Below are 23357 nucleotides of genomic sequence, written 5' to 3' on the forward strand. Positions count from 1 at the left end.
GAAGGGAAAAAGAAGTTACTCTTCCTTCCTCCCTCCACTTCTTAATCTTGAAAATGATTGTCACAGCCAGAATTGAGACAACCAGCTTGGGACCACACAATAAAGATTATGGAATGAAAAGATAAGTACATATTAGTTTCCTGAAGACATTATTGAGGTGCCAAATCATGATGCTATTCCCTAACTCCAGACTTCTTGTTACTAGAGAGCATCATGGTTCAGTCGCTAAGTCGTGTCCGACTCTTTGCGACCCCATGGACTGCAGCATGCCAGGCTTCTCTGTTCATGGGATTTTCCCAGCAAGAATACTGGAATAGGTTGCCATGCCTTCCTCCAGGAGATCTTCCCTGACCCAGTGATTGAACCCATGTCTCCTGCACTGCAGGCAAGTTCTTTTTGGCTGATCCATGTGGGAAGTCCAACCCTTGCCTCATACGCATAGAAATATCTTAGCCACAGATGCAAAAGATATCAGATAAACCAAGAATAAAATTCACCTGAAAACCCTTTAAAAGATAATGAAAATCAAGATATCAAAGGAAAGTATCCAAATGCAGAAGCTAAATAATTCACCAGATTACTGTCAATGACAAGAGCAGAAATAAATGAGGCAAAACATTCAGAAGACAGAAGGGATTCACGCCATCCACAAGAAATAGTATTATTTTGTCTTGGACTTGCAATATCACTGACCAAAAAAGCATTTAGAAGTAAACCTTCCAAATCAAAAGCAAATGTAAATTTTCCCCAGATGTAATTTAATAAATGATTCAGATAAATTCAGTGGGAGTTATAATGTTTATACAGAAACACATATATTCTATTCACTGAAGAAACGATTTATCAATCCTCTTACAAATGTTCCATGGTGAAGGCAATTGGAAAATAAATGCATAAAAATCCTTTAAAAGGGGACTTCCCTGGGGGTCCATTGGGTAAGAATCCACCTCGCAATGCAGGGGATGTGGGTTTCATCCCTGGTCAGGGAACTAGCATCCCACATGTCATGGAGCTACTGAGTCTGTGGGCCACAACTAGAGAGTCTACAAAGAAAGATCCTGTGTGCTGCAACAAAGACAGGCTGCAGTCAAATAAATGTTTTTAAAGATCCTTTAAAACCTTGAGTAAAATCTACATATGCCCTGAAGAACAAAAACAGAGTTCTGAAGTGTATCTCTAGAAAATCAGAAGTGGATGAAAGGAGAATATGTCATTGTCCAAAAAGCCAATATTCTCTCTTATTCCAACCTTATTCCTACTTGAGAAAAACTCTTCTGCTCTGAGACTGTTTTTGCATTCTTATTTAGTGCTTTCCGTCAGTTGAAAATATCTGGCATGTTGTGGATCTCAATATATATTTGTTGAATGAATATCTAAAGGCTGTTGTATTAATTTCCTGTGGCTGCTCTAACAAATTACCACAAGCTTAGTAGCTTAAAATGACAGAAATTCATTCTCTCACATTTTTGAAAGCCAGAAGTCCAAAATCGGTATCACAGGGCCTAAATCAAGGTGTCAGCAGGCTACCCCTTCTCCAGAAGCTATAGAGGAGAATCTGGTCCTTGCCTCTTACAACTTCTAGTAGCTGCCAGAATTCTGCAGTTTGTGACTACATCACTACAATCTTTAAGACCAGGATCTTCAAATTTTCCACTGTTCCATCTTCACATCACATGTATGTCAGTGGGAAAGATCTCTCTCTGCCTCCCTTTTATAAGAATATGTGAGATTGCATTCAAAACCTATCCTAATACCAATAATCCCCAAATAATGCCCTCATCTCAAGATTCTTAATTTAATCATATCTACAAAAACTTCTAAAAAATATGCAAGCTAACATTCCTAGGTTCCAGGAATTAGGAACATGGATATCTTTTAATGGGACAATTTTTCAGTTTAATACAAAAGCATACTAAGAAAGTAATAAGTGAAAAACAGAAGATACATGAAGAAAAGGGAGTCTAACAAAGAAATAACATGTTTGTTTCTCACATGGATGACTTGGATCATCTTAGTGACGTTAAAGGGGCTTCCCTGGTGGCTCAGTGGTAAAGAATCCACCTACAATGCAGGAGATGCAAAAGATGTGGGTTCGATCCCTGGGTCAGGAAGATTCACTGGAGGAAGAAATGGCAACCTCCAGTATTCTTGCCTAGAGAATCCCACGGACAGAGGAGCCTCATGGGGTCACAAAGAATCTAACACGAGCACTAATGCAGTTAAAATCTTTACTTCCGAGAAAACAAAAATTAAAGACATCTTTGCTAAAATTAATGTCGTAATGAAGAAAATTTCAAACCAAACAGCCAGTGCTAAGAAATAAAAATTGGAAAATTACATGCTCTTTCTTGAAAGAAATGATTACTATTAAGATGAAGAATGAATCTATGAGAATTTCTGTGGGGAACGTGATCCAAAATCATCATTACTAGTATAATTCACTTGGATTCCTTATGGAATAAAAGAACATTATGTAAGATATTTTCTCTACATCAACATTATTTTTGCAGATTTCTGCAGATAGGAGAGAAGAGAGATAAGATATTGCCAAGAATTTTGATGCTACAAAAGGCTGAAAGGAACTGTCGAGTGAATTAAACATTTCAGGAAGTTTTAAAACTCAGAATATAGAGCTGTTTTTTAGTACACTGAGACAACAGATAAGGATAATTTTGAAGTTATCAGAACAGAAATCTAGACTATATTATCACTATTATTCTTCTGCTGTTTCCAAGTCCTGCCACTGTCTCCCAAAGTATTATTGTACCTCAGAGAACCGAATATAAAAGCAGTTTAAAATTATAATAAAAGCATTAATAGAATTACAGAAAAAATAAAATTATAAGAATAATAAAAATCCTTTCATTTTATTTTCTTTGCTTTCATGAATATTTTCAAAACTTTCACATTCTAAGAACAAAGCAGGAGTATACACACATGCCTTAAAGAGTATTTATTAACATTTCTTTTAATGTCCACATTTTAAAGTTTATCCTTGAATTCCTTATCCAGTGGATATTTTCTTAAAAGTAAATATTTATGGACCTAACAGAAGCAGAAGATATTAAAAAGAGGTGGCGAGAATACACAGAAGAACTATACAAAAAAGATCTTTACGACCCAGATAATCACGATGGTGTGATCACTCACCTAGAGCCAGACATCCTGGAATGTGAAGTCAAATGGGCCTTAGGAAGTATCACTACGAACAAAGCTAGTGGAGGTGATGGAATTCCAGTTGAGCTATTTCAAATCCTAAAAGATGATGCTGTGAAAGTGCTGCACTCAATATGTCAGCAAATTTGGAAAACTCAGTAGTGGCCACAGGACTGGAAAAGGTCAGTTTTCATTCTAATCCCAAAGAAAGGCAATGCCAAAGAATGCTCAAAACTACTGCACAGTTGCACTCATCTCACACACTAGTAAAGTAATGCTCAAAATTCTCCAAGTCAGGCTTCAGCAATACATGAACCGTGAACTTTCAGATGTTCAAGCTAGTTTTAGAAAAGGCAGAGGAACCAGAGATCAAATTGCCAACATTCACTGGATCATCAAAAAAGCAAGAGAGTTCCAGAAAAACATCTATTTCTCCTTTATTGACTACGCCAAAGCCTTTCACTGTGTGGATCACAATAAACTGTGGAAAATTCTGAAAGAGATGGGAATACCAGACCACCTGACCTGCCTCTTGAGAAATCTGTGTGCAGGTCAGGAAGCAACAGTTAGAACTGGACATGGAACAACAGACTGATTCCAAATAGGAAAAGGGGTATGTCAAGGCTGTATATTGTCACCCTGCTTGTTTAACTTATATGCAGAGTACATATAGAGTACATGCAGAGAAATTCTGGGCTGGAAGAAGCACAAGCTGGAATCAAGATTGCTGGGAAAAATATCAATAACCTCAGATATGCAGATATGCAGATGACACCACCCTTATGGCAGAAAGTGAAGAAGAACTAAAGAGCCTCCTGATGAAAGTGAAAGAAGAGAGTGAAAAAGTTGGCTTAAAGCTCAACATTCAGAAAACTAAGATCATGGCATCTGGTCCCATCACTTCATGGAAATAGATGGGGAAACAGTGGAAGCAGTGTCAGACTTTATTTTTTGGGGCTCTAAAACCACTGCAGATGGTGATTGCAGCCATGAAATTAAAAGATGCTTACTCCTTGGAAGGAAAGTTATGACCAACCTAGATAGCATATTAAAAAGCAGAGACATTACTTTGTCAACAAAGGTCCGTCTAGTGAAGGCTATGGTTTTTCCTGTGGTCATGTATGGATGTGAGAGTTGGACTGTAAAGAAAGCTGAGCACAGAATTTATGCTTTTGAACTGTGGTGATGGAGAAGACTCTTGAGAGTCCCTTGGACTGCAAGGAGATCCAACAAGTCTATCCTAAAGGAAATCAGCCCTGGGGTTCATTGGAATGACTGATGTTAAAGTTGAAACTCCAATATTTTGGCCACCTGATGCGAAGAGCTGACTCATTTGAAAAGACCCTGATGTTGGGAAAGATTGAAGAGAAGAGGAGAAGGGGATGACAGAGAATGAGATGGTTAGACGGCATCACCGACTCAATGGACATGAGTTTGGGTAAACTCTGGGAGTTGGTGTGGACAGGGAGGCCTAATGTGCTGCAGTTCATGGGGTCGCAAAGAGTCGGACACGACTGAGCGACTGAACTGAACTGAAATATTTATGGAGTTAGTATATATTTGTTGAATGACTGAAAGAAAAAAGTGGCCCATAGGCACTTTTTTCAGAGGCAGGTAAAGTGCACAATTTTCCCTAGAACAATCCAAATGAGAAACAGGAATGTGATTATTGCTCAAATTGGACTACGTGGGTCGAGAATACCATGAGCACAGTCTGAGTGTCCAGAAAATCCTACAAAAGGATTCTCAAATCAGTCTGGAAATGACAAAAATAGAGAAGACATAAATGTATTATTTCATTGATTTTCATTTTTTATTGATGTTTGAATGTGTTTTGGAAATTTATTCTCCTCATCCGTTTCTCTGAAAATTTTTCTTCTTCCTACTCTTCCTTGCCTGTTGACCCACTTTTTCTTCTCTCTTCCTTGTCTTCCCTACTGTGTATTTTTTCTTATTGTGCTAGTCATTGGACAAATTCATCTTTACCAACCAACAAAAGTTAGATGGTCTGATGAACACTTTCTGCCTGATGTATACAGTTATTTTCAGCTCATGGAAGAAGTTAGCTGAGATCACTTAGTCTTAAAATCAGTTGAGGAGTGGGCTGGGGGTGGGGTGGGTGGAGGGATGTTCAAGTGTGAGGGTCATGGGTAAGAAAAAAAAATGGAGAGTAAGAAAATAAAAACCAATTGAACCTTGTAAAACAGTTCCTGAGGCTGAACAAAAGATGATGTTCCTGAGGAAAATAAAATATAATTGACCAGGATCACAACGAACATTACCAATTTGGATTTAGAATGCATGGTTGGTGAAGTCAAATGGAATGGCACTCCCCCCTTTTAAATTCCAGCTAAACCTTTAAAGTTTAGAGATACTTGGACTGACCATGACATTTATAGAATTGACATGGTTGATTATAGAGATGCTTTGGCAGGATGGAAAAAAACTGCTTCTGATTCTCCCTGCTCCTTATATAATATAGCCCAATTCACAGATTCTGCTTCTTCCATCCAGTATGATTCTATCTTGCCATTTTTGTTTGTTGCTTTCCTGAACCATTCAGTTTTCATTGACTAACAAGAGAGTCAGTCAAATAATCACACTGTAGTGTAAATTGCTGACAGTATTTCTGGAGATGCTCCTAGTTCTTAGGTGAGCTGATAGCACCCAAGAGACACAGAAGATCCAGTAGCCACTTCATGGGAAATAGATGGGGAAACAGTGGAAACAGTGTCAGACTTTATTTTTTGGGGCTCCAAAATCACTGCAGATAGTGATTGCAGCCATGAAATTAAAAGACGCTTACTCCTTGGAAGGAAAGTTATGAACAACCTAGATAGCATATTAAAAAGTAGAGACATTACTTTGCCAACAAAAGTCTGTCTAGTCAAGGCTATGGTTTTTTTCAGTGGTCATGTATGGATGTGAGAGTAGGACTGTGAAGAAAGCTGAGCACTGAAGAATTGATGCTTTTTAACTGTGGTGTTGGAGAAGACTCTTGAGAGTCCCTTGAACTGCAAGGAGATCCAAACAGTCCATCCTAAAGCAGATCAGTCCTGGGTGCTCACTGGAAGGACTGATGCTGAAGCTGAAACTCCAATACTTTGGCCACCTCATGTGAAGAGTTGACTCATTGGAAAAGACCCTGATGCTGGGACGGATTGGGGGGAGGAGGAGAAGGGGATGGCAGAAGATGAGATGGCTGGATGGCATCACCGACTCCATGGACATGTGTTTGGGTAAATTTCGGGAGTTTGTGATGGACAGGGAGGCCTGGCATGCTGCGATTCATGGGGTCGCAAAGAGTCAGACATGACCGAGCGACTGAACCGAACTGAACTGAACAGAAGAGCTTTAAACTGAAGCTCCAAGTGAAAAGGCGGGGTGGGGTCGTGGGGTACACACTGTGTATGCAGTTATTATGGATTTCTCTGGTGGCTAAGATGGTAATGAATCTGCTTGCAATGCAGGAGACCTGAATTTGATCCCTGGGTTGGGCAGATCCCCTGGGGAAGGGAATGGTGACCCACTCCAGTATTCTTGCCTGGAGAAGCCCATGGACAGAGGAGCTTGGCAGGCTATAGACCATGGAGTCATGAAGAGTTGGACATGACTGAACAACTAAGCATGATTCAGTATTGAGTCTCTTGCATCAATCTACCTGCTATGGGAAGGAATTAGCCAAGAAGTTGCTCATCTTCTCAAGATCAGGAATGTTTTTCAAGCCCTCACCTCCAAGGAATTCCTTTACAGTCATTCTTGGAATTTGAACTGAGTTTACCTCAACATTTCTGCTATGTTATGTCCTCTTTTTCCTCCTTTTTATTTATCCATCCATTTGTTTATTCAACAAGCAATCAATGAACATTTATGGAGGTCATATTTGGAAGATTGTATTTGTACTTGGGATACAAGCTGATAACACCCAGTGTCAAAAGCTGTGGGGGAGGGATAGTGTGGTCTAGGGTCTACAATGAACAGCTGTGCATTCATTCACTCCACTGGCTTGAACCTAAATGGAAACTGACTGGAGGTAGCCTTTTCAAATTAATTATATGTAATGAAGACTCTCTGACACAAGATGAGTCAATATAAACTGTTTAATCTAGGTGAGTGCCTATGATGGTTTGTTGATCTTATTGCAGGAGTAGATTCTCTCTCTCTGTCCTGCTAGTGGCTACCTTGACCTTCACTGCGGATCGGATGTGGAACAAGGGCTTTCAAGATCAAGAGTCTCCTGCCACAGACTCCACATTCCAGTGTCAGGGAGAGGAAGGTCAGCAGGCACTGCTGCAGTAAAGTGCAGTGTTACTAATTATGAAAGCTGGGGCTTTATATTTGGTAAACCCAAGTGTGTTGACCCTAAATGTGTTTAGTGCACCTGCTGGCTCTGCTACTCCAACTTGCCTGGCTGGACACTTTACCTCTATCACATCAGGCACATCGGGCAACCCCAATACGCTGATATGGGTAAGATGTGGCACCCTTCAGTGGATGTAGGCAGCTCTTTTAGGCTGGTACTTATTAGTACCATCTCATTAGATGTTGTGGCCAGAACTGGGCCTTAGACTAAAAGTTTATGGATGTGTGCACACACACTAAGTGGATTTAAGTTATTTTATTTCTTCTAACAAAAAAATGCATTTAAATAGTGAATTCCTTATGGATTTCAGGCAAAGTAGGAGAGACATTTGACGCATATGTGCTCAGTCTTTCCTACTCTGCGACCCCATGCACTGTAGCCCACCAAGCTCCTCTGTCCACGGGATTTCCGAGGCAAGAATACTGGAGTGGGTTGCCATTTCCTTCTTCAGGGGATCTTCCCAATCCAGGGATCAAATCCGCATCTCCTATGGCTCCTGCAATGGCTGGCAGATTCCTTACCACTGAGCCACCTGGGAACCCCGAGATACTTAATTTCAGGTGGCCATTCTCAACTTCCCTGAAGTGTACCTTATTTCAAAGGTATATTACCTTCTTTGTTCAGTTTAGCCCAAACATGTGAGCTGGTGATAAGATTGCTATCTTTCTAGAAAAGATTAAGAGTTCAAGAGTTTTAGTTGAGCTTAAGAGTTTAGCTGAGATTTTTTAAAAAATGCTTCCAGTTTAATATAATTTTATGTACATCCTTCCAAATTTTTTCCTTTTCATTTTCAGTCATTATGCTGAGATAAATTTATTCTACATCTTGCTTTTAATTTATGGAGAACACATCAAAATGTTTCTGAAACATTTAGTAAAATATCAGATGATCTTTCTGATTAAAAAAAGGGATTTATTTAAAGTCTAACATTCAGGAAGTTGACTTACCAAAGCTAAACATACTATAATTTTAAAAGTTTAGGATTGCTTCAGAATGTGAAATTAATAAATAACAAGGTGTACCTATAATTTAGAAAAATATATTGTCTCCCCTTTATTTCTTTTATACTATTTTTATGAAAATGATAGAAATGTACAGAGCAAAATGGACCCTTTCATTCTTAAAATCTTCTCTTTTTTTCTGCGTGTTTATAATTTGGGACCATTTAAGGCAGCATTTCTCAGAGTGTGGAACACAAGACCCTCAGAGTGTGTTTCAAGGAACAGAAGACCTTCAAGACTGCCCCAAAAGGTACCTCACCAAACCAAAGCTTTCTCATTAACTAAAGGCAGAAATGTCTGGGAGACTCACGGTGAGATGGTAATGCAACCTGGAGGCCCTGTAAGAACGGAAGGTAATGAAAGAATGTTATTAAATTTATCTACCCCAGCGTTGCCTGCTTTGCAAGTATATCTGTTAATATCCATGGATTATACGTTGGGAAATACTGACCAAGTTTTTCCTAGTTATTTAACTGTTAAATATTTTTCCTCTTCAGAGAAGATAGGCAGTATAATTAGATATTTGGATTTTGGACTCAGACTGAGTCCTAACTCCAATTCTGTGACCTTGAGCAAATGACTTAACCTCTTTGAATGTCAGTCTTTCTGTCTCTAAAATGGGCATTGTAATAGTACCAATCTTATGGAGTTGTTGGTAAGACAGATCTTCTTTAAAGTACCTAGTACACTGCCTGGCATGCAGAAAGCTCTCAAATTTTTATATTTGTGATTGTACTGTTACTATTAGAGAAGGCTTGGGTGTATATACATCTTAAGTACTCACAACAATGGGAGTCAATTATTGTTATTTTCATCATCTTGACCTTTTCATATATAGGCAATAGGTTTGGGCAGATAACAGATCTTTCCAAAAGGCCAAGTTTTGCATCTGGATTCTGCTCCAAATGTCATCTACCATACTCAAGGTTATAAGAATTCAATCTCACTGAGACCAGACTGTTTAACATAGTTTAGTTATCTAAGCTAACAAGTTTATCTTCCATATCCTTCTGTCCTTTCAACCCATTCCCTTTCTCTTTTTTTATTTTTAAGCATTTCAGCTCCAGTATTGCTTTGATTAATGTCTCATGTTTCCTTCTCTTTTTTTTCCAGCATCAACTGATTTATGGTAACCTGGCCATGTTTTGTTAATCCACCAATTCAAGAAATATTTACTGAGTACTTACATGGTCCCTGAATTTATGTATCATACTGAGCACCGAATTCTAGGATCTAGCTTTGGCAAAAGACAGAATCTGAATGCTTACATGAGGGGAAAAAAATGAAAAGAAAACACAGCTTCTTTAGCAAGTTACCTGAAAAATAGCTGAAATTCAAGGAGCGCTTTGACTAGGAGCCAGAGATTGTGCACACAGGGCACAATCTGAGATTGTGACTGAGATGCACAGAGACTGTGACTCAGTGGCCAAGGTTGAATTCTTCTATCACAAGCACACCTCTTTCCCAAATGCTCTCTCCCTGAAAGCTGCTGACAGAGCTTTGGCAAAAGATCATCCTCCCCTTGGCTGATAAGCTAAGCCCTGTTTTATATTTAACTCACTCCAGCGCAGGAGGGGTGGGGTGAGGGATGCGTTGTTTATAAGAGGAGCCGTGGCAATGCTCTCGTCAGCCTTCTTCCTCCAGCTCAGCCCCTCTTCTGGAGTGCTTACTCCACCCCCTTATTCCCACATTCATCCTGTGGCTAGTGGGAACGTGAAGGCAGAGGAAAGGACGCAAGAAGCCAGACAGAGGTTTACGAAAGGCGAAAGCAGACTGCCAAACCAGGGAATTACTTCCAACTGGAAAAGGGCTGCTGACGTTACTTAGTTAAATTTAACATCCTTTCATGTGTAACATTTGACTTTGGAAACAAAAATGATCTTGGAGGAGGGATCATCTTGGGAAGGCTCTAAGAGATACTGCATTAAGACGAAACATGTGGCCATTATCTGCGCAGTGGTGGTGGCTGTCGGAGTGATAGTAGGACTTTCTGTGGGTTTGACCAGATCATGTGGCTCCACAGAGACTGGACAGGGCACGACCCAGGCTCCTTCCCACCTGCCTCCCGTTACCAGCCCTCCACAGGACCAGGGGGTCTGCCCTGCCAGTGAGGATGAAAGCGGAGGCTGGAAAGATTTCCGGCTGCCGGACTTCATCAGCCCCGTGCACTACGACCTCGAGGTGAAGCCCTTGATGGAGGAGGACACCTACACAGGCAGCGTGGACATCTCCATCAACGTGAGCTCTCTCACCAGGCACCTGTGGCTACATCTCCGGGAGACGAGGATCACCAAGCTCCCGGTGCTGCGGAGGCCGTCTGGGGAGCAGGTTCGAGTCAGGCAGTGCTTCGAATACAAGAAGCAGGAGTATGTGGTGGTGGAAGCAGAGGAAGAGCTTGCGCCCAACGCTGGCGAGGGTCCCTACCACCTGATCATGGAGTTCGCCGGCTGGCTGAACGGCTCGCTCGTGGGATTTTACAGAACGACATACGTGGAGAAAGGACAAACCAAGTAAAAAAACTTTTTTTTTGCTTTGTTTTTCCAAAGCTTTTATCTTTGCTTCCCGTTTCTCTTCCTTTCCTCTTTTCACCTTTCAGTTATTTTCATGGCCTGATCTTTATCTAAACGTGACTGCGTTTCTGCCTGTTCCTCTGGGAAGCAAAAACTCGCCCTGTTGTGTTTTCAAAGCCTATCACAAAATTTGAAACTATTGAATGAGCTGCATGGAGTCCAAAAAATCAGTGTAAGTCCTTTTTTTTCATCAGGAAAAATCATAATATACTGCATTTTATTCTTAATATTTATGTAACTACCTAAAACTTTAAAAATACATGTTTTTGGTAAATTTCACTGGTGATATTTGTGGGCTATGAGGCAATGATTTTAAGCTGAACTTTTAAAATGATATCACACTAAATTTAAGTGAAAATCAGTAAATATCAATTATAATTTTTTGTTTTATTGGAGACTAAACACTGAAAGAGTATATAAAATTCATGTAACTGTCTTTGTGTTTTCACTTAAGAAAGGTACAGCTGTGTCTTTTTCATCTCATATAGCCAGAACTATGTTTTACTTGATAAATACTCATTGAGTCCATGCATCAGTAGTAGCACATGGATAAATCTTTGGGCTTATTATCTACCATGCAGTATACAGTAGTTAATGCTAAGTCTTTTGTGACAAAAAAAAATATATTAAGCAATTAAGGACATAAAAATATCCCCACACACAGAGCCCTTCAAGTATACCTGTATATATATTTGCATTTCCTGAGACAAATAGTTACTTGTCTTTCATTTAGTTAAAGGCTATTACTTAGAGCTATGTCAAAGACATAAATTCTCTCAATGAATTAAAAAAACCTTCACCCTGTGGGTATGGTTCTTGCATCAGAGAGGAAGGTTACACCTGAGGTACCACTGAACTTGAAACTGTTTTGACGTTTACCTCCTTAGATTCTGAACAAGTGAATAATGAAGAAACCTTAAAATTTGGCAACTGAAACTAAGGTTGGCAACTAAAAACGTATAAGCAAATATCTGGTAATCAATCAAACTTGGTATATACAACACAAAGTATTTACATTCTAAAAAAAAAAAAAGGAAAAGAAACCTTATATCACTGTTTAGAGAAAGTTTAAGGCGAGCCCTCTGAATATCCCTTTCCTATGTTGTTTGAAGCATTTTATAGAGCAAAGCAAATCTTTTGATCAAAATGCTTCCTGTTTTTTATCAGAAAGACCAAGGGATTAAAATAAAATATTTAAAACATTCTTATTGTGTGGTATAGTATTAAACTGAGTAGACTAGAAATGATAGTTTGAAAAAATATTTGGAGGGATCATGTTTATATAGTATATATTAATATTACTAGCAATAAAACAAGCTTCTTTATTGTTTACATGTTTTTCTATTTATAAAAATTACAAATGTTGAAAGCATAGAAATTATAAAAAGGAAAATTAAAAGAATGTATAAATAATTTCACCATCCAGTGGTAAGCCCTGTTAACATGCTAATGTATATTCTAATTTTTTTAGGTAATCAAAATTGTAATTAAATTATCTCTGCATATCTCTCCATCCATATGCCTTTTAACTGAATATATTATAAGCATTTCCCTTTATTAAATATTTTCAAGAATCTGATTTTAAAGATTGAGCAATATTCCACTGCATGAATGCACTGTTATTTTTTAAAACCAATTCACTATTGCTAGACATTTGAGTAGCTTCCAGTATTTTATTACTATAAACAAGTCAGAAAGAACATAGCTGTAAGTACATTTGTAAGTGTATTTACAGTGTATTTCCTTATGTTAGGATGTAGTCTGAAAAATAAAATTGCTGGGTCAAAGTAAAAATATGTCAAGAAACGTGTAACATTTATTTTGGTTAGTTATTTCATAAAATATATTAATGAGACATTCACTACAGAAAACTTGAGAATCAAAAAATTATTAGAAAAATCCATCTATAACCACATCACTCACATATGGTAGTTGTTAGTATTTAGGCAATTAGTTTTCTAGTCATTTTTTTCTGGACACAAACATAGCATTATTATGCTTTATATAATGTTGTGTAACATGTTTTTACAATATATCAACACTTTAACATTTATTTGGTGTTCTTCTGCACATAACTTAGTGGATACACGATACTCCATGGTCTGAATATAATGTAACTTATTCAACTTTCCCATTAGATTTGGGCACTTCAATCGCTCCAACTTTTTTTTACCTATAAACACCTATAAAATGTAATAAACAGCCTTTTAAAAAACTAGGGATAATATTTTCTCATATTTCTATAGGAAAATTCTTAGGAAATTGGCTCAAACTATGTAGAAGGAAATGGCAACCCGCTCCAGTGTTCTTGCCTGGAGAATCCCAGGGACTGGAGAGCCTGGTGGGCTGCCGTCTATGGGGTCGCACAGAGTCGGACACGACTGAAGCGACTTAGCAGCAGCATGTATGTATGAGCACATGTGTGTGTGTGTGTATACACACATCTACACATATATAACACATGTGCATGTGCTTATGTATATGTATATGACTTTCAAAAATGTGTCCCAAATTATATTTCCACAAACAATTAATAAAGTACCTATTTCTCTGAGTCTCACTAACAATAAAATGATTTAAGTGTTTGCAATTTGGGAGAGGAAAAGGAATATCTAAAGATATATCTACCTCTAAAGAACATCTACCTTCAAGAGATTCTAAAAATCTGTTAGTGTAAAGTGAAAACAAGTCAAATTTTAAATGATTATTGCTAAGAGTTTAAAATTGCTTCTTGGGTTGTGAAAACAATAAAAATTGCATCTGAGTAAAGCCATCAAAATACTTTATAAAAATTCTATACACTATAGGAAGGCCAAAAAATAAGGAACACAGTTCCACCCATAAGTTTCTGTTATGTATTTCATATGTATAAAAATTACTGTATGCTAACATATATTATTCATTCTGAATCTTTGGATTATTTTACCATATGAGTTAATTTTATAATAAAATATACACTTGAGAGCTGACATTTTGAAACTTAGCTGTTGAGAAAATACTCAGAAATACTAAGTGACTGCAAGGTGGGGGGAAGGCCAGTGGTCAGTTAGGCTCCCTTGGAGGACTGGTGTCCCCAAGTTTGTCTGTTTTCATTGGTAGCAGTTGAGGCTCTCATATTACACAAGATGCAGCCAGTTCTGTACTGCATTCATGATTTTGGAACGATTCTGGCACATACTCAGTAACCTCATTTAGGCTCAATGGAATACTTTTTGTTTTTCTTATTATGAAATATTTCAAGCGTATGAGAAAAGTGTATTGTTTTCTTTCTTTTCTTTCTTTCAATAATGTTTTGACAATGCAGGTCTCCAGTGGGTTTCATACAAAATGCAGAGAAGAACCACAAGAGTTCAGGGGGAATAGTACCATTCTTTCATAGCATATAGTGAACTTTGTAATATTTGATGCTTATACAATTTCAAATGCCATCACAGTAATACATTTTTGTGTATACTGTCAAGATTATATTTTCTAGCTTTTCTGCCTTATTGTAAAATTAACTCTGGGATCGAGTATGTGTAGTATGGGATATTACTGTTGGAACCACAGTGTAAACTAAACATAAATGCACTCAGTAATAACCAAAATTACTTGATTTCTGTAAATACAATGGAGACTTGGACTTCACAGAAAGGAGACCACTGTCTGAGCTTCTTTCCGTCAAAATTCAGAGGCAAATGGAGACTTGGAGAAGAAGGTAGAGCCAGTTCAGAGTTCCCTAGCTATAATAACCATACCATCTCACTGGGGACAGAGCTGTAGTGAGGCTTGGGAGGAGAAGGTTTGAGAAACTTAGCTACTTTTTCTACCATCTGGTCTGTTCCTTTGGGTCTGAGGAAAACCACTTCAAAGGACTGAAACCTTTGGAATGATTTCCGGCCCACACCACTAAACCCTCTTAACACTCTCAACAGTTACACAGGATTCCCAGTTAGTCTCTTCTCAGAGATCCCCTCTACTCACCTCTTCAGCATTTCCTTCTCTACATCTGGATTGCTCTCACACAGCATTTCCTAATTATCTGTTCCACAGAGTTCTAGTTGCATGAAGGCATTAATAGATATTGCCAAAAAAAAGAAGGGGAGTTATTCTGTAGCCAAAGTTGTTTGGGAAATAATACTGAATACAAAATGATTTTTTTTTTAATGGTGGGACTTTTCAGAGACTTTTATATGATAAAGTTCATGACAAACCTCTAGAAGCAGCCATAGTATGCAGTTTCCCGACCACATGACCGTGGAATCGTCTGTGGTCTCTGAGTGGGGTCTCTGTGTCTCTCTTGTTCACTACCTAGCCCACAGAGAGAACCTAACTATTACTGAATGAATGTATAGAGGCAGTTTCACGTAGGCTCTCACATAACGAGTGTGCTCTGGCAAATTCTGGGACCCACTGCATCGCCACAGCTCCTTTCCTGTAAAGGAATCCGGTTTCCACCACCGACGCCTTCACTTCCCCACTAGGCATGGAAAACTTCTTTTGGTTCTTTTTCTCCCCATCTCATGTCAAAGGCAAGAGGAGCTGGTAAAATCTCTTTTTTTGACTTAGGAATGCCATCTTCTTACTTTAAGGGCTGACAATCATTGGAATTGATAGGAATTACAACAAGAACTTAAAGAAGGACAGACAGTTTTCAGTTTGGGTTTTCTGGGGTTTTGGCAGAGGATGAGACAGGTAGTATCACTGACTCATGGACATGACTGTGAGCAAACTGTGGGAGACAGTGAAGGACAGGGGAGCCTGGTGTGCGGCAGTCCATGAGGTTGCAAAGAGTTGGACACAACTGAACAACAACAGTATTGCTGGGATTGAAGCTGAATTTTGATGTAATGGTGGGATTTCAATAGGCAGAGACAGGTAATAAGGTAAAAGCAGGCAAAAAGGAAAGGCACTAAGTCAAAAAAGCAGATTAAGGAGAAGAAATACGTTTGCAGGAGAGGTTTATATGAAGAGGCTAACTAGAGATAAGTCTGGAAAACCCATTGGGAAAAAAAGTAAGGATAATTAATTAATGAGAGGCATTATGAAGAAAATGTTAACCCATGACTATTTACATGGAGAGAAAAGAACTAAATCTATACGTGAGTATATGAGAGAAACTGCAGGTAGCCAGGAAAGAGATGATAAAGATCAGGTAGGAGAGTGACTTCAGGACAGACAGAAGAGAATACAATGAAGGAAACAATCTGGAGGCAACATAGTCAGGACTGGCAGACTAGTTGGCTACAGGGAAGAGATGAATTAAAGTTACAGATCAAGGATGCTCCAGAAGTCTGATCTGATAGCCCACCTTTCACTGATATTAGAAATAGAAGAACCAGGTTTAGAAGGGAAGGCCATGAGTTTGTGTCAGATGTGCTGAATGTTAGATATCTAGGAAGAGATGTCTAGAAGGCATTTGGATAAATAAATCTGAAGCACAAGGTTAGGACTTGTGATAAAGATGTAAGAGTTAAGTGGAAACATGGCAGAAAAGAAATCAGTGGGGTGGTCATAATTATGGGTGTGTGTGTGTGTATGTGTGTGATATGCTCACACATGGATATGTATACTCACTGTAGTTCTGCTCTTGAAATTTTAACTGTATGTTGGTTTATTCATTATATTCTTAGACTTTTTATGTCAAGTTATTGGTATGCCCATTATCAATAAAGAACAGATTGGAGGGGCCTTGTTTACTTGTTGCAGGATGCACAGTCATTTCCTTTATGTTGAAAGCAAGGAAACAAAAAGAAATTTTACCCGAGTATCCTCCACTTAGAAAAAAAACCATTGGAAAATAAAATAATTAACTGGCTCAAACCACCCCAAAAATAGGTTGGAGTCTGGATAATAATCTAAATGGGTTGTTTTGCACTGATCAGCTCCTGTACTTAATTCTGGAACCCTGTACTAAGCCACAATGCTAGTTGTGGCTGCCTCACCTGCATCAGAAGTCCTTTGTTTAAGTTTTCACCCAGACCTTGCTGTTCACTTTGCTGGCTCAAGTTATTAAACTATTGAACGCAGCCTGACAGGCTTCACTGGAAACGGTGTGCCAGATGATTTATGAGGCCGTCAAGCAGTTGTTTTTATTTTCAGTTGATTCCAAGTGAACGGCTTGGTGCTTGCATCATCACTTCCTCTCCCTTCAGCTTTCTCTGAGGTTACCTTAATCTCCCACACTCAGAGAAGTCAGAGGAATGCCTTCCCTTTTGTAAAACTAACAGGCTACATAGAATTATATTTTTAATGTGCTGGGTCTAGTAAGTGACTTATTAACATGACAGTGGAGAGGCTCGTGTAGAAAAATGGTCTGCCTCAGCACTTTTGCCTAGCATTGTAATTATTCAGGACATACCCAAGAGTTACTCCTGAGCGTTCTGTGATTAGCCAGGCTTTTTCCATTAAATTTGCAAAACAATTCATCTAATTTTAAAAAGAAGCTCTTATCACTGAATAACACCTCTCCAAAGAAGTCACCGTCTGAAATGGTTTTGTACGGCTATCTCATATACATTGTTTTCAAATTTGCATGTATTTAGAAAACTTTAGTAACTCTGATGGAATTTAGCATATACAAATAGGGCCTTTTAAAAAAACTGAAGAATACTTGATTTATAATATTAGCTTCAGGTTTATAGTATAGAGATTCAATATTTTTACAGATGATATTCCATGTAAAGTTATTATAAAATATTGGCTATATTCCCTATGCTGTACGATATATCCTGAGCACCTGTTTCATTCATAGTGGTTCACACCTCTTAATCCCCTCCCCTTATCTTGCCTCGGCCTGCCTCCCTCTTCCCACTGGTAACCACTAGCTTGTTCTCTATATCTGTGAGTCTGTTTCTGTTTTGTTATATTTGTTTATTTTTTAGATTCCACATATAGGTGACAACACAATATCTGTCTTTCTCTGTCTGACTTACTCCATTAAGCATAATACCCTTCAGGTCTATAGATATTGTTGCAAATAGCACTCTCATTCTTTTCAGCGGTTGAGCAATATTCACTGTATACACGTACACCACATCATCTTTATCCATTCATTTGTTGATGACACTTGGGTTGTTTTCATATTATGGCTATGAACATTGAAGTGCATCTATCTTTTCAAATTAGTGTTTTCACTTTCTTTCCAGATAGATCCCCAGGACTGAAATTACTGGATCATATGGTAGTTCTATTTTTATTGTTTTGAGGAACCTCCATACTGCTTTCCACAGTGACATTGGTAAATGTAACAATTTACATTCCCTCCAATGTCCTACCAGGGTTCCCTTTTCTCCACATCCTTACCAACATTTATTATTTGTATTTTCTGTATTCCTGTTGTCAATGTGGTGTATCACATTGATTGATTTATGGATCTTGAACCATCCTTCCATCCCTAGAATAAATCCTACTCGATGATAGTGTCTGATCTTTTTTATTTATTATTGAATTCAGTTTGCTAATATTTTGTTGAGGATTTTTATATCTATATTCATCTGAGATATTGGGTTATAATTTTCTTTTTTGTACTGTTTTTGCCTATTTTCAGTATCAAATTAATGGTGGCTTTGTGGAATGAGTTTGGAAGTGTTCCCTTCTCTTTAATTTTTTTAGAATACTTTGAGAAGGATAGATATTAGCTCTTCTCTCTATATATATATACATTCTATATTGGTAGAATTCCCCTGTGAAGCTGTCTAGTCCTGGATTTTTGTTTGCTAGGAGTTTTTTTAAATTGGTCTGTTCAGATTGTCTATTTGTTCCTAATTCAGTTTGGAAGATTCTCTGTCTCTAGAAATTTATCCATTTCTTCTAGGTTGTTCAATTTATTGCTTTATGCTTTATAGCTGTTCATAATACTCTCTCATGTTTTTTAATCTCTGTTATATTGGTTATAATTTCTCTTCTTTCATTTCTTATTTTGTTAATTTGTGTCCTCTTTTTTCTTGGTGAATCTGGCTAAACATTTATAAATTTTGTTTATCTTTCCAAGGAACAGCTCTTGGTTTTATTGATCTTTTCTATTTTTTTTAGGTTTCTATTTATTTCCTTCTGATCTTTATTATTTCCTTCTTTCTGCTGACATTGGGCTCTGTTCTTTTTCTTTCAGGTTGTTTATTTGAGACTTTTCTTGTTTCTAGAGGTAGGCATGTGTTTCTATAAACTCTTTTAGAACAGTTTTTGCTACATCCCATAGATAGATAGTTTTTATTTTCATTTTTCTCAAGGTATTTTCTGATTTCCTCTTTGATTTCCTGATTGAAACACGGGGGGTTTTTTTAGTAGCATGTTTTTTAGTCTCCACCTGTTTGTGGTTTTTTTCTCATTTTTATTCCTGTAAATGATACCTATGGTTTCATAATGCTGTAGTCAGAAAAAATGCTCGATATAATTTCTGTCCTCTTAAATTTGTTTAGACTTGTTTTGTGGCCTAACATACATCCTCGAGAACATTGCATGCACTCTTGAAAAGAATGTGTTCTACTGTTTTTGGATGTAATGTCCTACAGATACATATTAAGCACAACTAGTCCAAGCTGTCATTTAAGATCACTGATTTCTTAATGGTTTTCTGTCTAACAATCCTATCTGAATGACTGTCCATTGATGTAAGTGATGTGATCAAGTCCTTACGTATTATTGTACTATTGTCAATTTCTCTTTTTGTCTGTTACTGTTTGCTTTATATATTTAAGTATTGCTATAATGGGTTCATATGTGTTGTTCTTCAGTCGCTAACTTGTGTCCGACTCTTTGTGACCTCATGGACTGCAGCACGCCAGGCTTCCATGTCTTTCACTATCTCCTGGAGTTTGCTCAAAGTTAAGTCCACTGAGTTGATGATGCTGTCCAACCATCTCATCCTCTGTCATCCCCTTCTCCTCCTGCCCTCAATCTTTCCCAGCATCAGAGTCAGTTTTCCAATGAGTCAGTTCTTTGCATCAGGTGGCCAAAGTATTGGAGCTTCAGCTTCAGCATCAGTGAATATTCAGGGTTGATTTCCTTTAGGATTGAGTAGTTTGATCTCCTTGCTGTCCAAAGGACTCTCAAGAGTCTTCTCCAGCACCACAATTTGAAACATCAATTCTTCGGCTCTCAGCCTTCTTTGTGGTTCATAGCCTCTTCTTGTACTGATCCTCTATCATTATAAAATGCCTTGTCTTTTGTTATAGACTCTATTTTCAGTCTACTTTGTTTCATATGAGTATTGCTATCCCAGCTTTCTTGACATTTCCATGTACATTAAATATCTTTTTTTAATCCCCTCACTTTCATCTGTGTGTGTCTTCAGCTCTGAAGCAAGTCTCTTGTAAGCAACATGTAGAAGGGTCTTGCTTTTTGTATATATAGTTGTATACTATTTATACACAAAGTGATTTTGTTCCAGTACAGATATTTCTGCCTAATGAATATATTTTGAAATCTGTTGTGAAAAGTGCTATATCAGAAAGCATAGTTAGCCTTCTATAGGAAAGAAAATAAAGTGTATTCTAATACTGTTGTGCAAATTTCAAGGGAGTTTCTAATACATTACTACATGTGATCTACCACTTTTCCTTCCCCTATAACTCTGTGGAAAGGCTAGATGCATGCTCTGGTAACCAGGTTTTATAGATGAAGGCACTAAGAAATAGTAGGTTTTGTGACTTGCACAAAATCACACTTAAAGGGCTGGAGTAGGATTAGAATCTAGGAATTTTTACTTTTAGAAGAGGGTTTTCCCCATAAAATCACATAGGCTCTGAACTTTAAAAATGAAAAAAAAAACAAAACAGAAATCCACATTTTGTAGCCCTTCTGGTTGATGAATGTCACTATATGTATACCAGTGTAGTGCAGATCACTATGATTGAGTGGGACTTGCTGTAATTAACATTTGCTGACAGGACCACTAGACCACCAACATGGACCAAACATACCACACAGAGATCTCACCAATACCGCCCCATTCCACTTCCAAAGGTGGGCTCTGATGTACTGTAAGATAGTAAGGCATCTTTCCCCTACAATCAAGTACAATCTCTTTTAAAGAGAGATTGTGAGCAAAGAATGGAAAATTCTTAGATGCTTAGGAGTACATACTGTAGCACAGACACTGAAACCAAATATTTGAAAAACTACCCAATGGCTGTGCTTAGAATAGCATTATTCCACTCCTTCATCACGCCACCTCCCCCACACATGCAGGTGCATGCACACGCACATGCTCACGTCTGCACACACTCTCTCTCTCTCTCTCTCTCTCTCTCTCTCATATTCCCAAATTAGTTGGCTGGCTTATTTCTGGGATGTGACTAAACTGAAACATTCTTGCAGAGAGTAACTTTTCCTTTTCTTTTGTCTGAGAAAGAAATCAGAATCCGGAAGAATTCAGAAGAAAAAACAGGCTGACTAAACATGGAGTTGGAGCTAGTGAATCTTATTATAAACCCTCAGTACTCTGGGAAAGTGTACAAGTTTCTTTATGGTCCGATGTATTTGAGATTCATGCTTCCCTTGTAGCTCAGTCAGTGAAGAATCTGCCTGCAGTCGGGAGATCCAGGTTCGATCCCTGGTTTGGGAAGATCCCCTGGAGAAGGAAATGGCGACCCACTCCAGTCTCCTTGCCTGGAAAATCTCACGGACAGAGAAGCCTGGTGGGCTGCAGTCCATGGGGTTGTGAAGAGTTGGGTACGACTGAGCGACTAACACTTACTTAACAGTCTCAGGTGTTAGAAATTTCGATTGACTAGTTAAACTGTTATCATCACAAAAACTAATCAGTAATACTGGGACTGTTTGGATAACTTTCTGTTTTGAAATAATTTCAAACTTAACAGGAAAGTTACAATAATAATATAAGGAATTGTAGGAACACAACCAATGGTTTACATTTTGTCCTATTTTCTCTCTTCCCCACAGCCCCACATCTCTGTCTCTCTCTTTAGACTATGTTGAAACATTGTCTCCCTTTATCTCTTCACATTCAGTATATGTTTTTTAAGTATAGAACGTTTTCTAACGTAAACCACAGTACAGTTATCAGAACCAGAACATTAAACATTGATATAATTTTTGTGACGAGTTCTGGGTCCTTTTATTGGAGAGTGGTAACAGGAACTAGTTGTGCTCACTGCTATAAGCATGTTATTTCATCTAGTCCTGTTCAGCGGACAAAGATAGGGAATACATGTCTTGTATATTTTTATGTCCATTTACATATTTACAAAAAAATCATTGAATTTACACTGATCCTTCAGTTACAGTTCAGTCTTAAGGTCTGGTCTCCTTTTTTTTCTTTTTTCCTTTTTTTAAAAACAAATTTATAACTCTCTTCCCAGCAGTGAGAAACCTGCCTTCTGTCATCTTCTTCTTTTTTTTTTTTTAATTTGCTCAAACTCAGAATATAGAAAAGTTTGTTTTTTCATTGCTAACTCATATCACTGGAACAATCCAAACCTACCTACTGAAACTCAATATTGATTTACAGTTATTTTAAGATAGATTTTATATATATTAAGTGCACAAATGTAATGGGAACAATTTAATGAATTTTGAGAAATGTACACATCTTTGTTAATCACACCCATAATAAAGTATAGACTTTTTTCAATCATCCCAGAAAGTTGTCCCCTCAGTCAACAGTATCCCAAAAGACAGCCCTTTTCCAGCTTTATTTTTCAGAGATTAGTTTTCTTGGCTAAGTTTTTAACAAGTAATTTTTATATCCAGAGGGTTTTAAAAGGAACTTCAAAAATATTTTAATTTCTTGTAGATGAATGTTGACCTATGACGTATTAGTTTTTAGATAAATTTTGTATATGATGCATCCTTGAATCCAAATAAAGTGCAGACTTTTACCATGGCCTCTGCTGATCATTTAGTCCCTCCAGTTCACTGTACTTCAGCTACTCTGGACATCTTTCAGGTCCTCAACCACAGTAAATTCTTTTCCACTTTAGCAACTATGCACTTGTTGTTCCCTCTATTAAAGAAACACATTTTCCTTAATCTTCACCTATCTGGGGTTTTCTCATCATTTAGATCTCAGCAAACCATCACCTCCTGCAAGAGATTGTCCCTGACTACTCTACCTTATATTGCCCACCACTTTTCCTGGGTCATTCTCTGTCACTTTCCTTGTTTTATTTTCTACATAGCTCTATGACTCTCCTTATCTATCTATCCTTTGTTATATCCTCAGTATGTAGAATGATACTTGGTAAATGTATGTGTGTGTCTGTGTATGAAAGAGTGGGTTTAACAAATATTTATTGGATGAATGTAGGATGTAATAATTTGTTATTC

At 37.9% G+C, this 23357-nt stretch overlaps 1 protein-coding gene and 1 long non-coding RNA gene across 4 annotated transcripts in view; one reads left to right on the forward strand and one right to left on the reverse strand.

Annotated features, from left to right (window-relative positions):
• The window catches only part of LOC110133759 (uncharacterized), a 259888-nt gene that overhangs the window by 141067 nt on the left and 95464 nt on the right, over nucleotides 1-23357 (reverse strand). The window lies entirely within an intron of this gene.
• The window catches only part of ENPEP (glutamyl aminopeptidase), a 78639-nt gene continuing 65427 nt past the window's right edge, over nucleotides 10146-23357 (forward strand). The window contains exon 1 of the mRNA XM_020887924.2: nucleotides 10146-11030. Within this exon, the coding sequence (XP_020743583.2) occupies nucleotides 10396-11030 (635 nt within the window). The 5' untranslated portion in view covers nucleotides 10146-10395. The remainder of the gene's footprint in view (nucleotides 11031-23357) is intronic.

The sequence above is a fragment of the Odocoileus virginianus genome, chromosome 21 (assembly GCF_023699985.2).
Source record: "Odocoileus virginianus isolate 20LAN1187 ecotype Illinois chromosome 21, Ovbor_1.2, whole genome shotgun sequence".
In the NCBI taxonomy this organism is placed as follows: domain Eukaryota; kingdom Metazoa; phylum Chordata; class Mammalia; order Artiodactyla; family Cervidae; genus Odocoileus; species Odocoileus virginianus.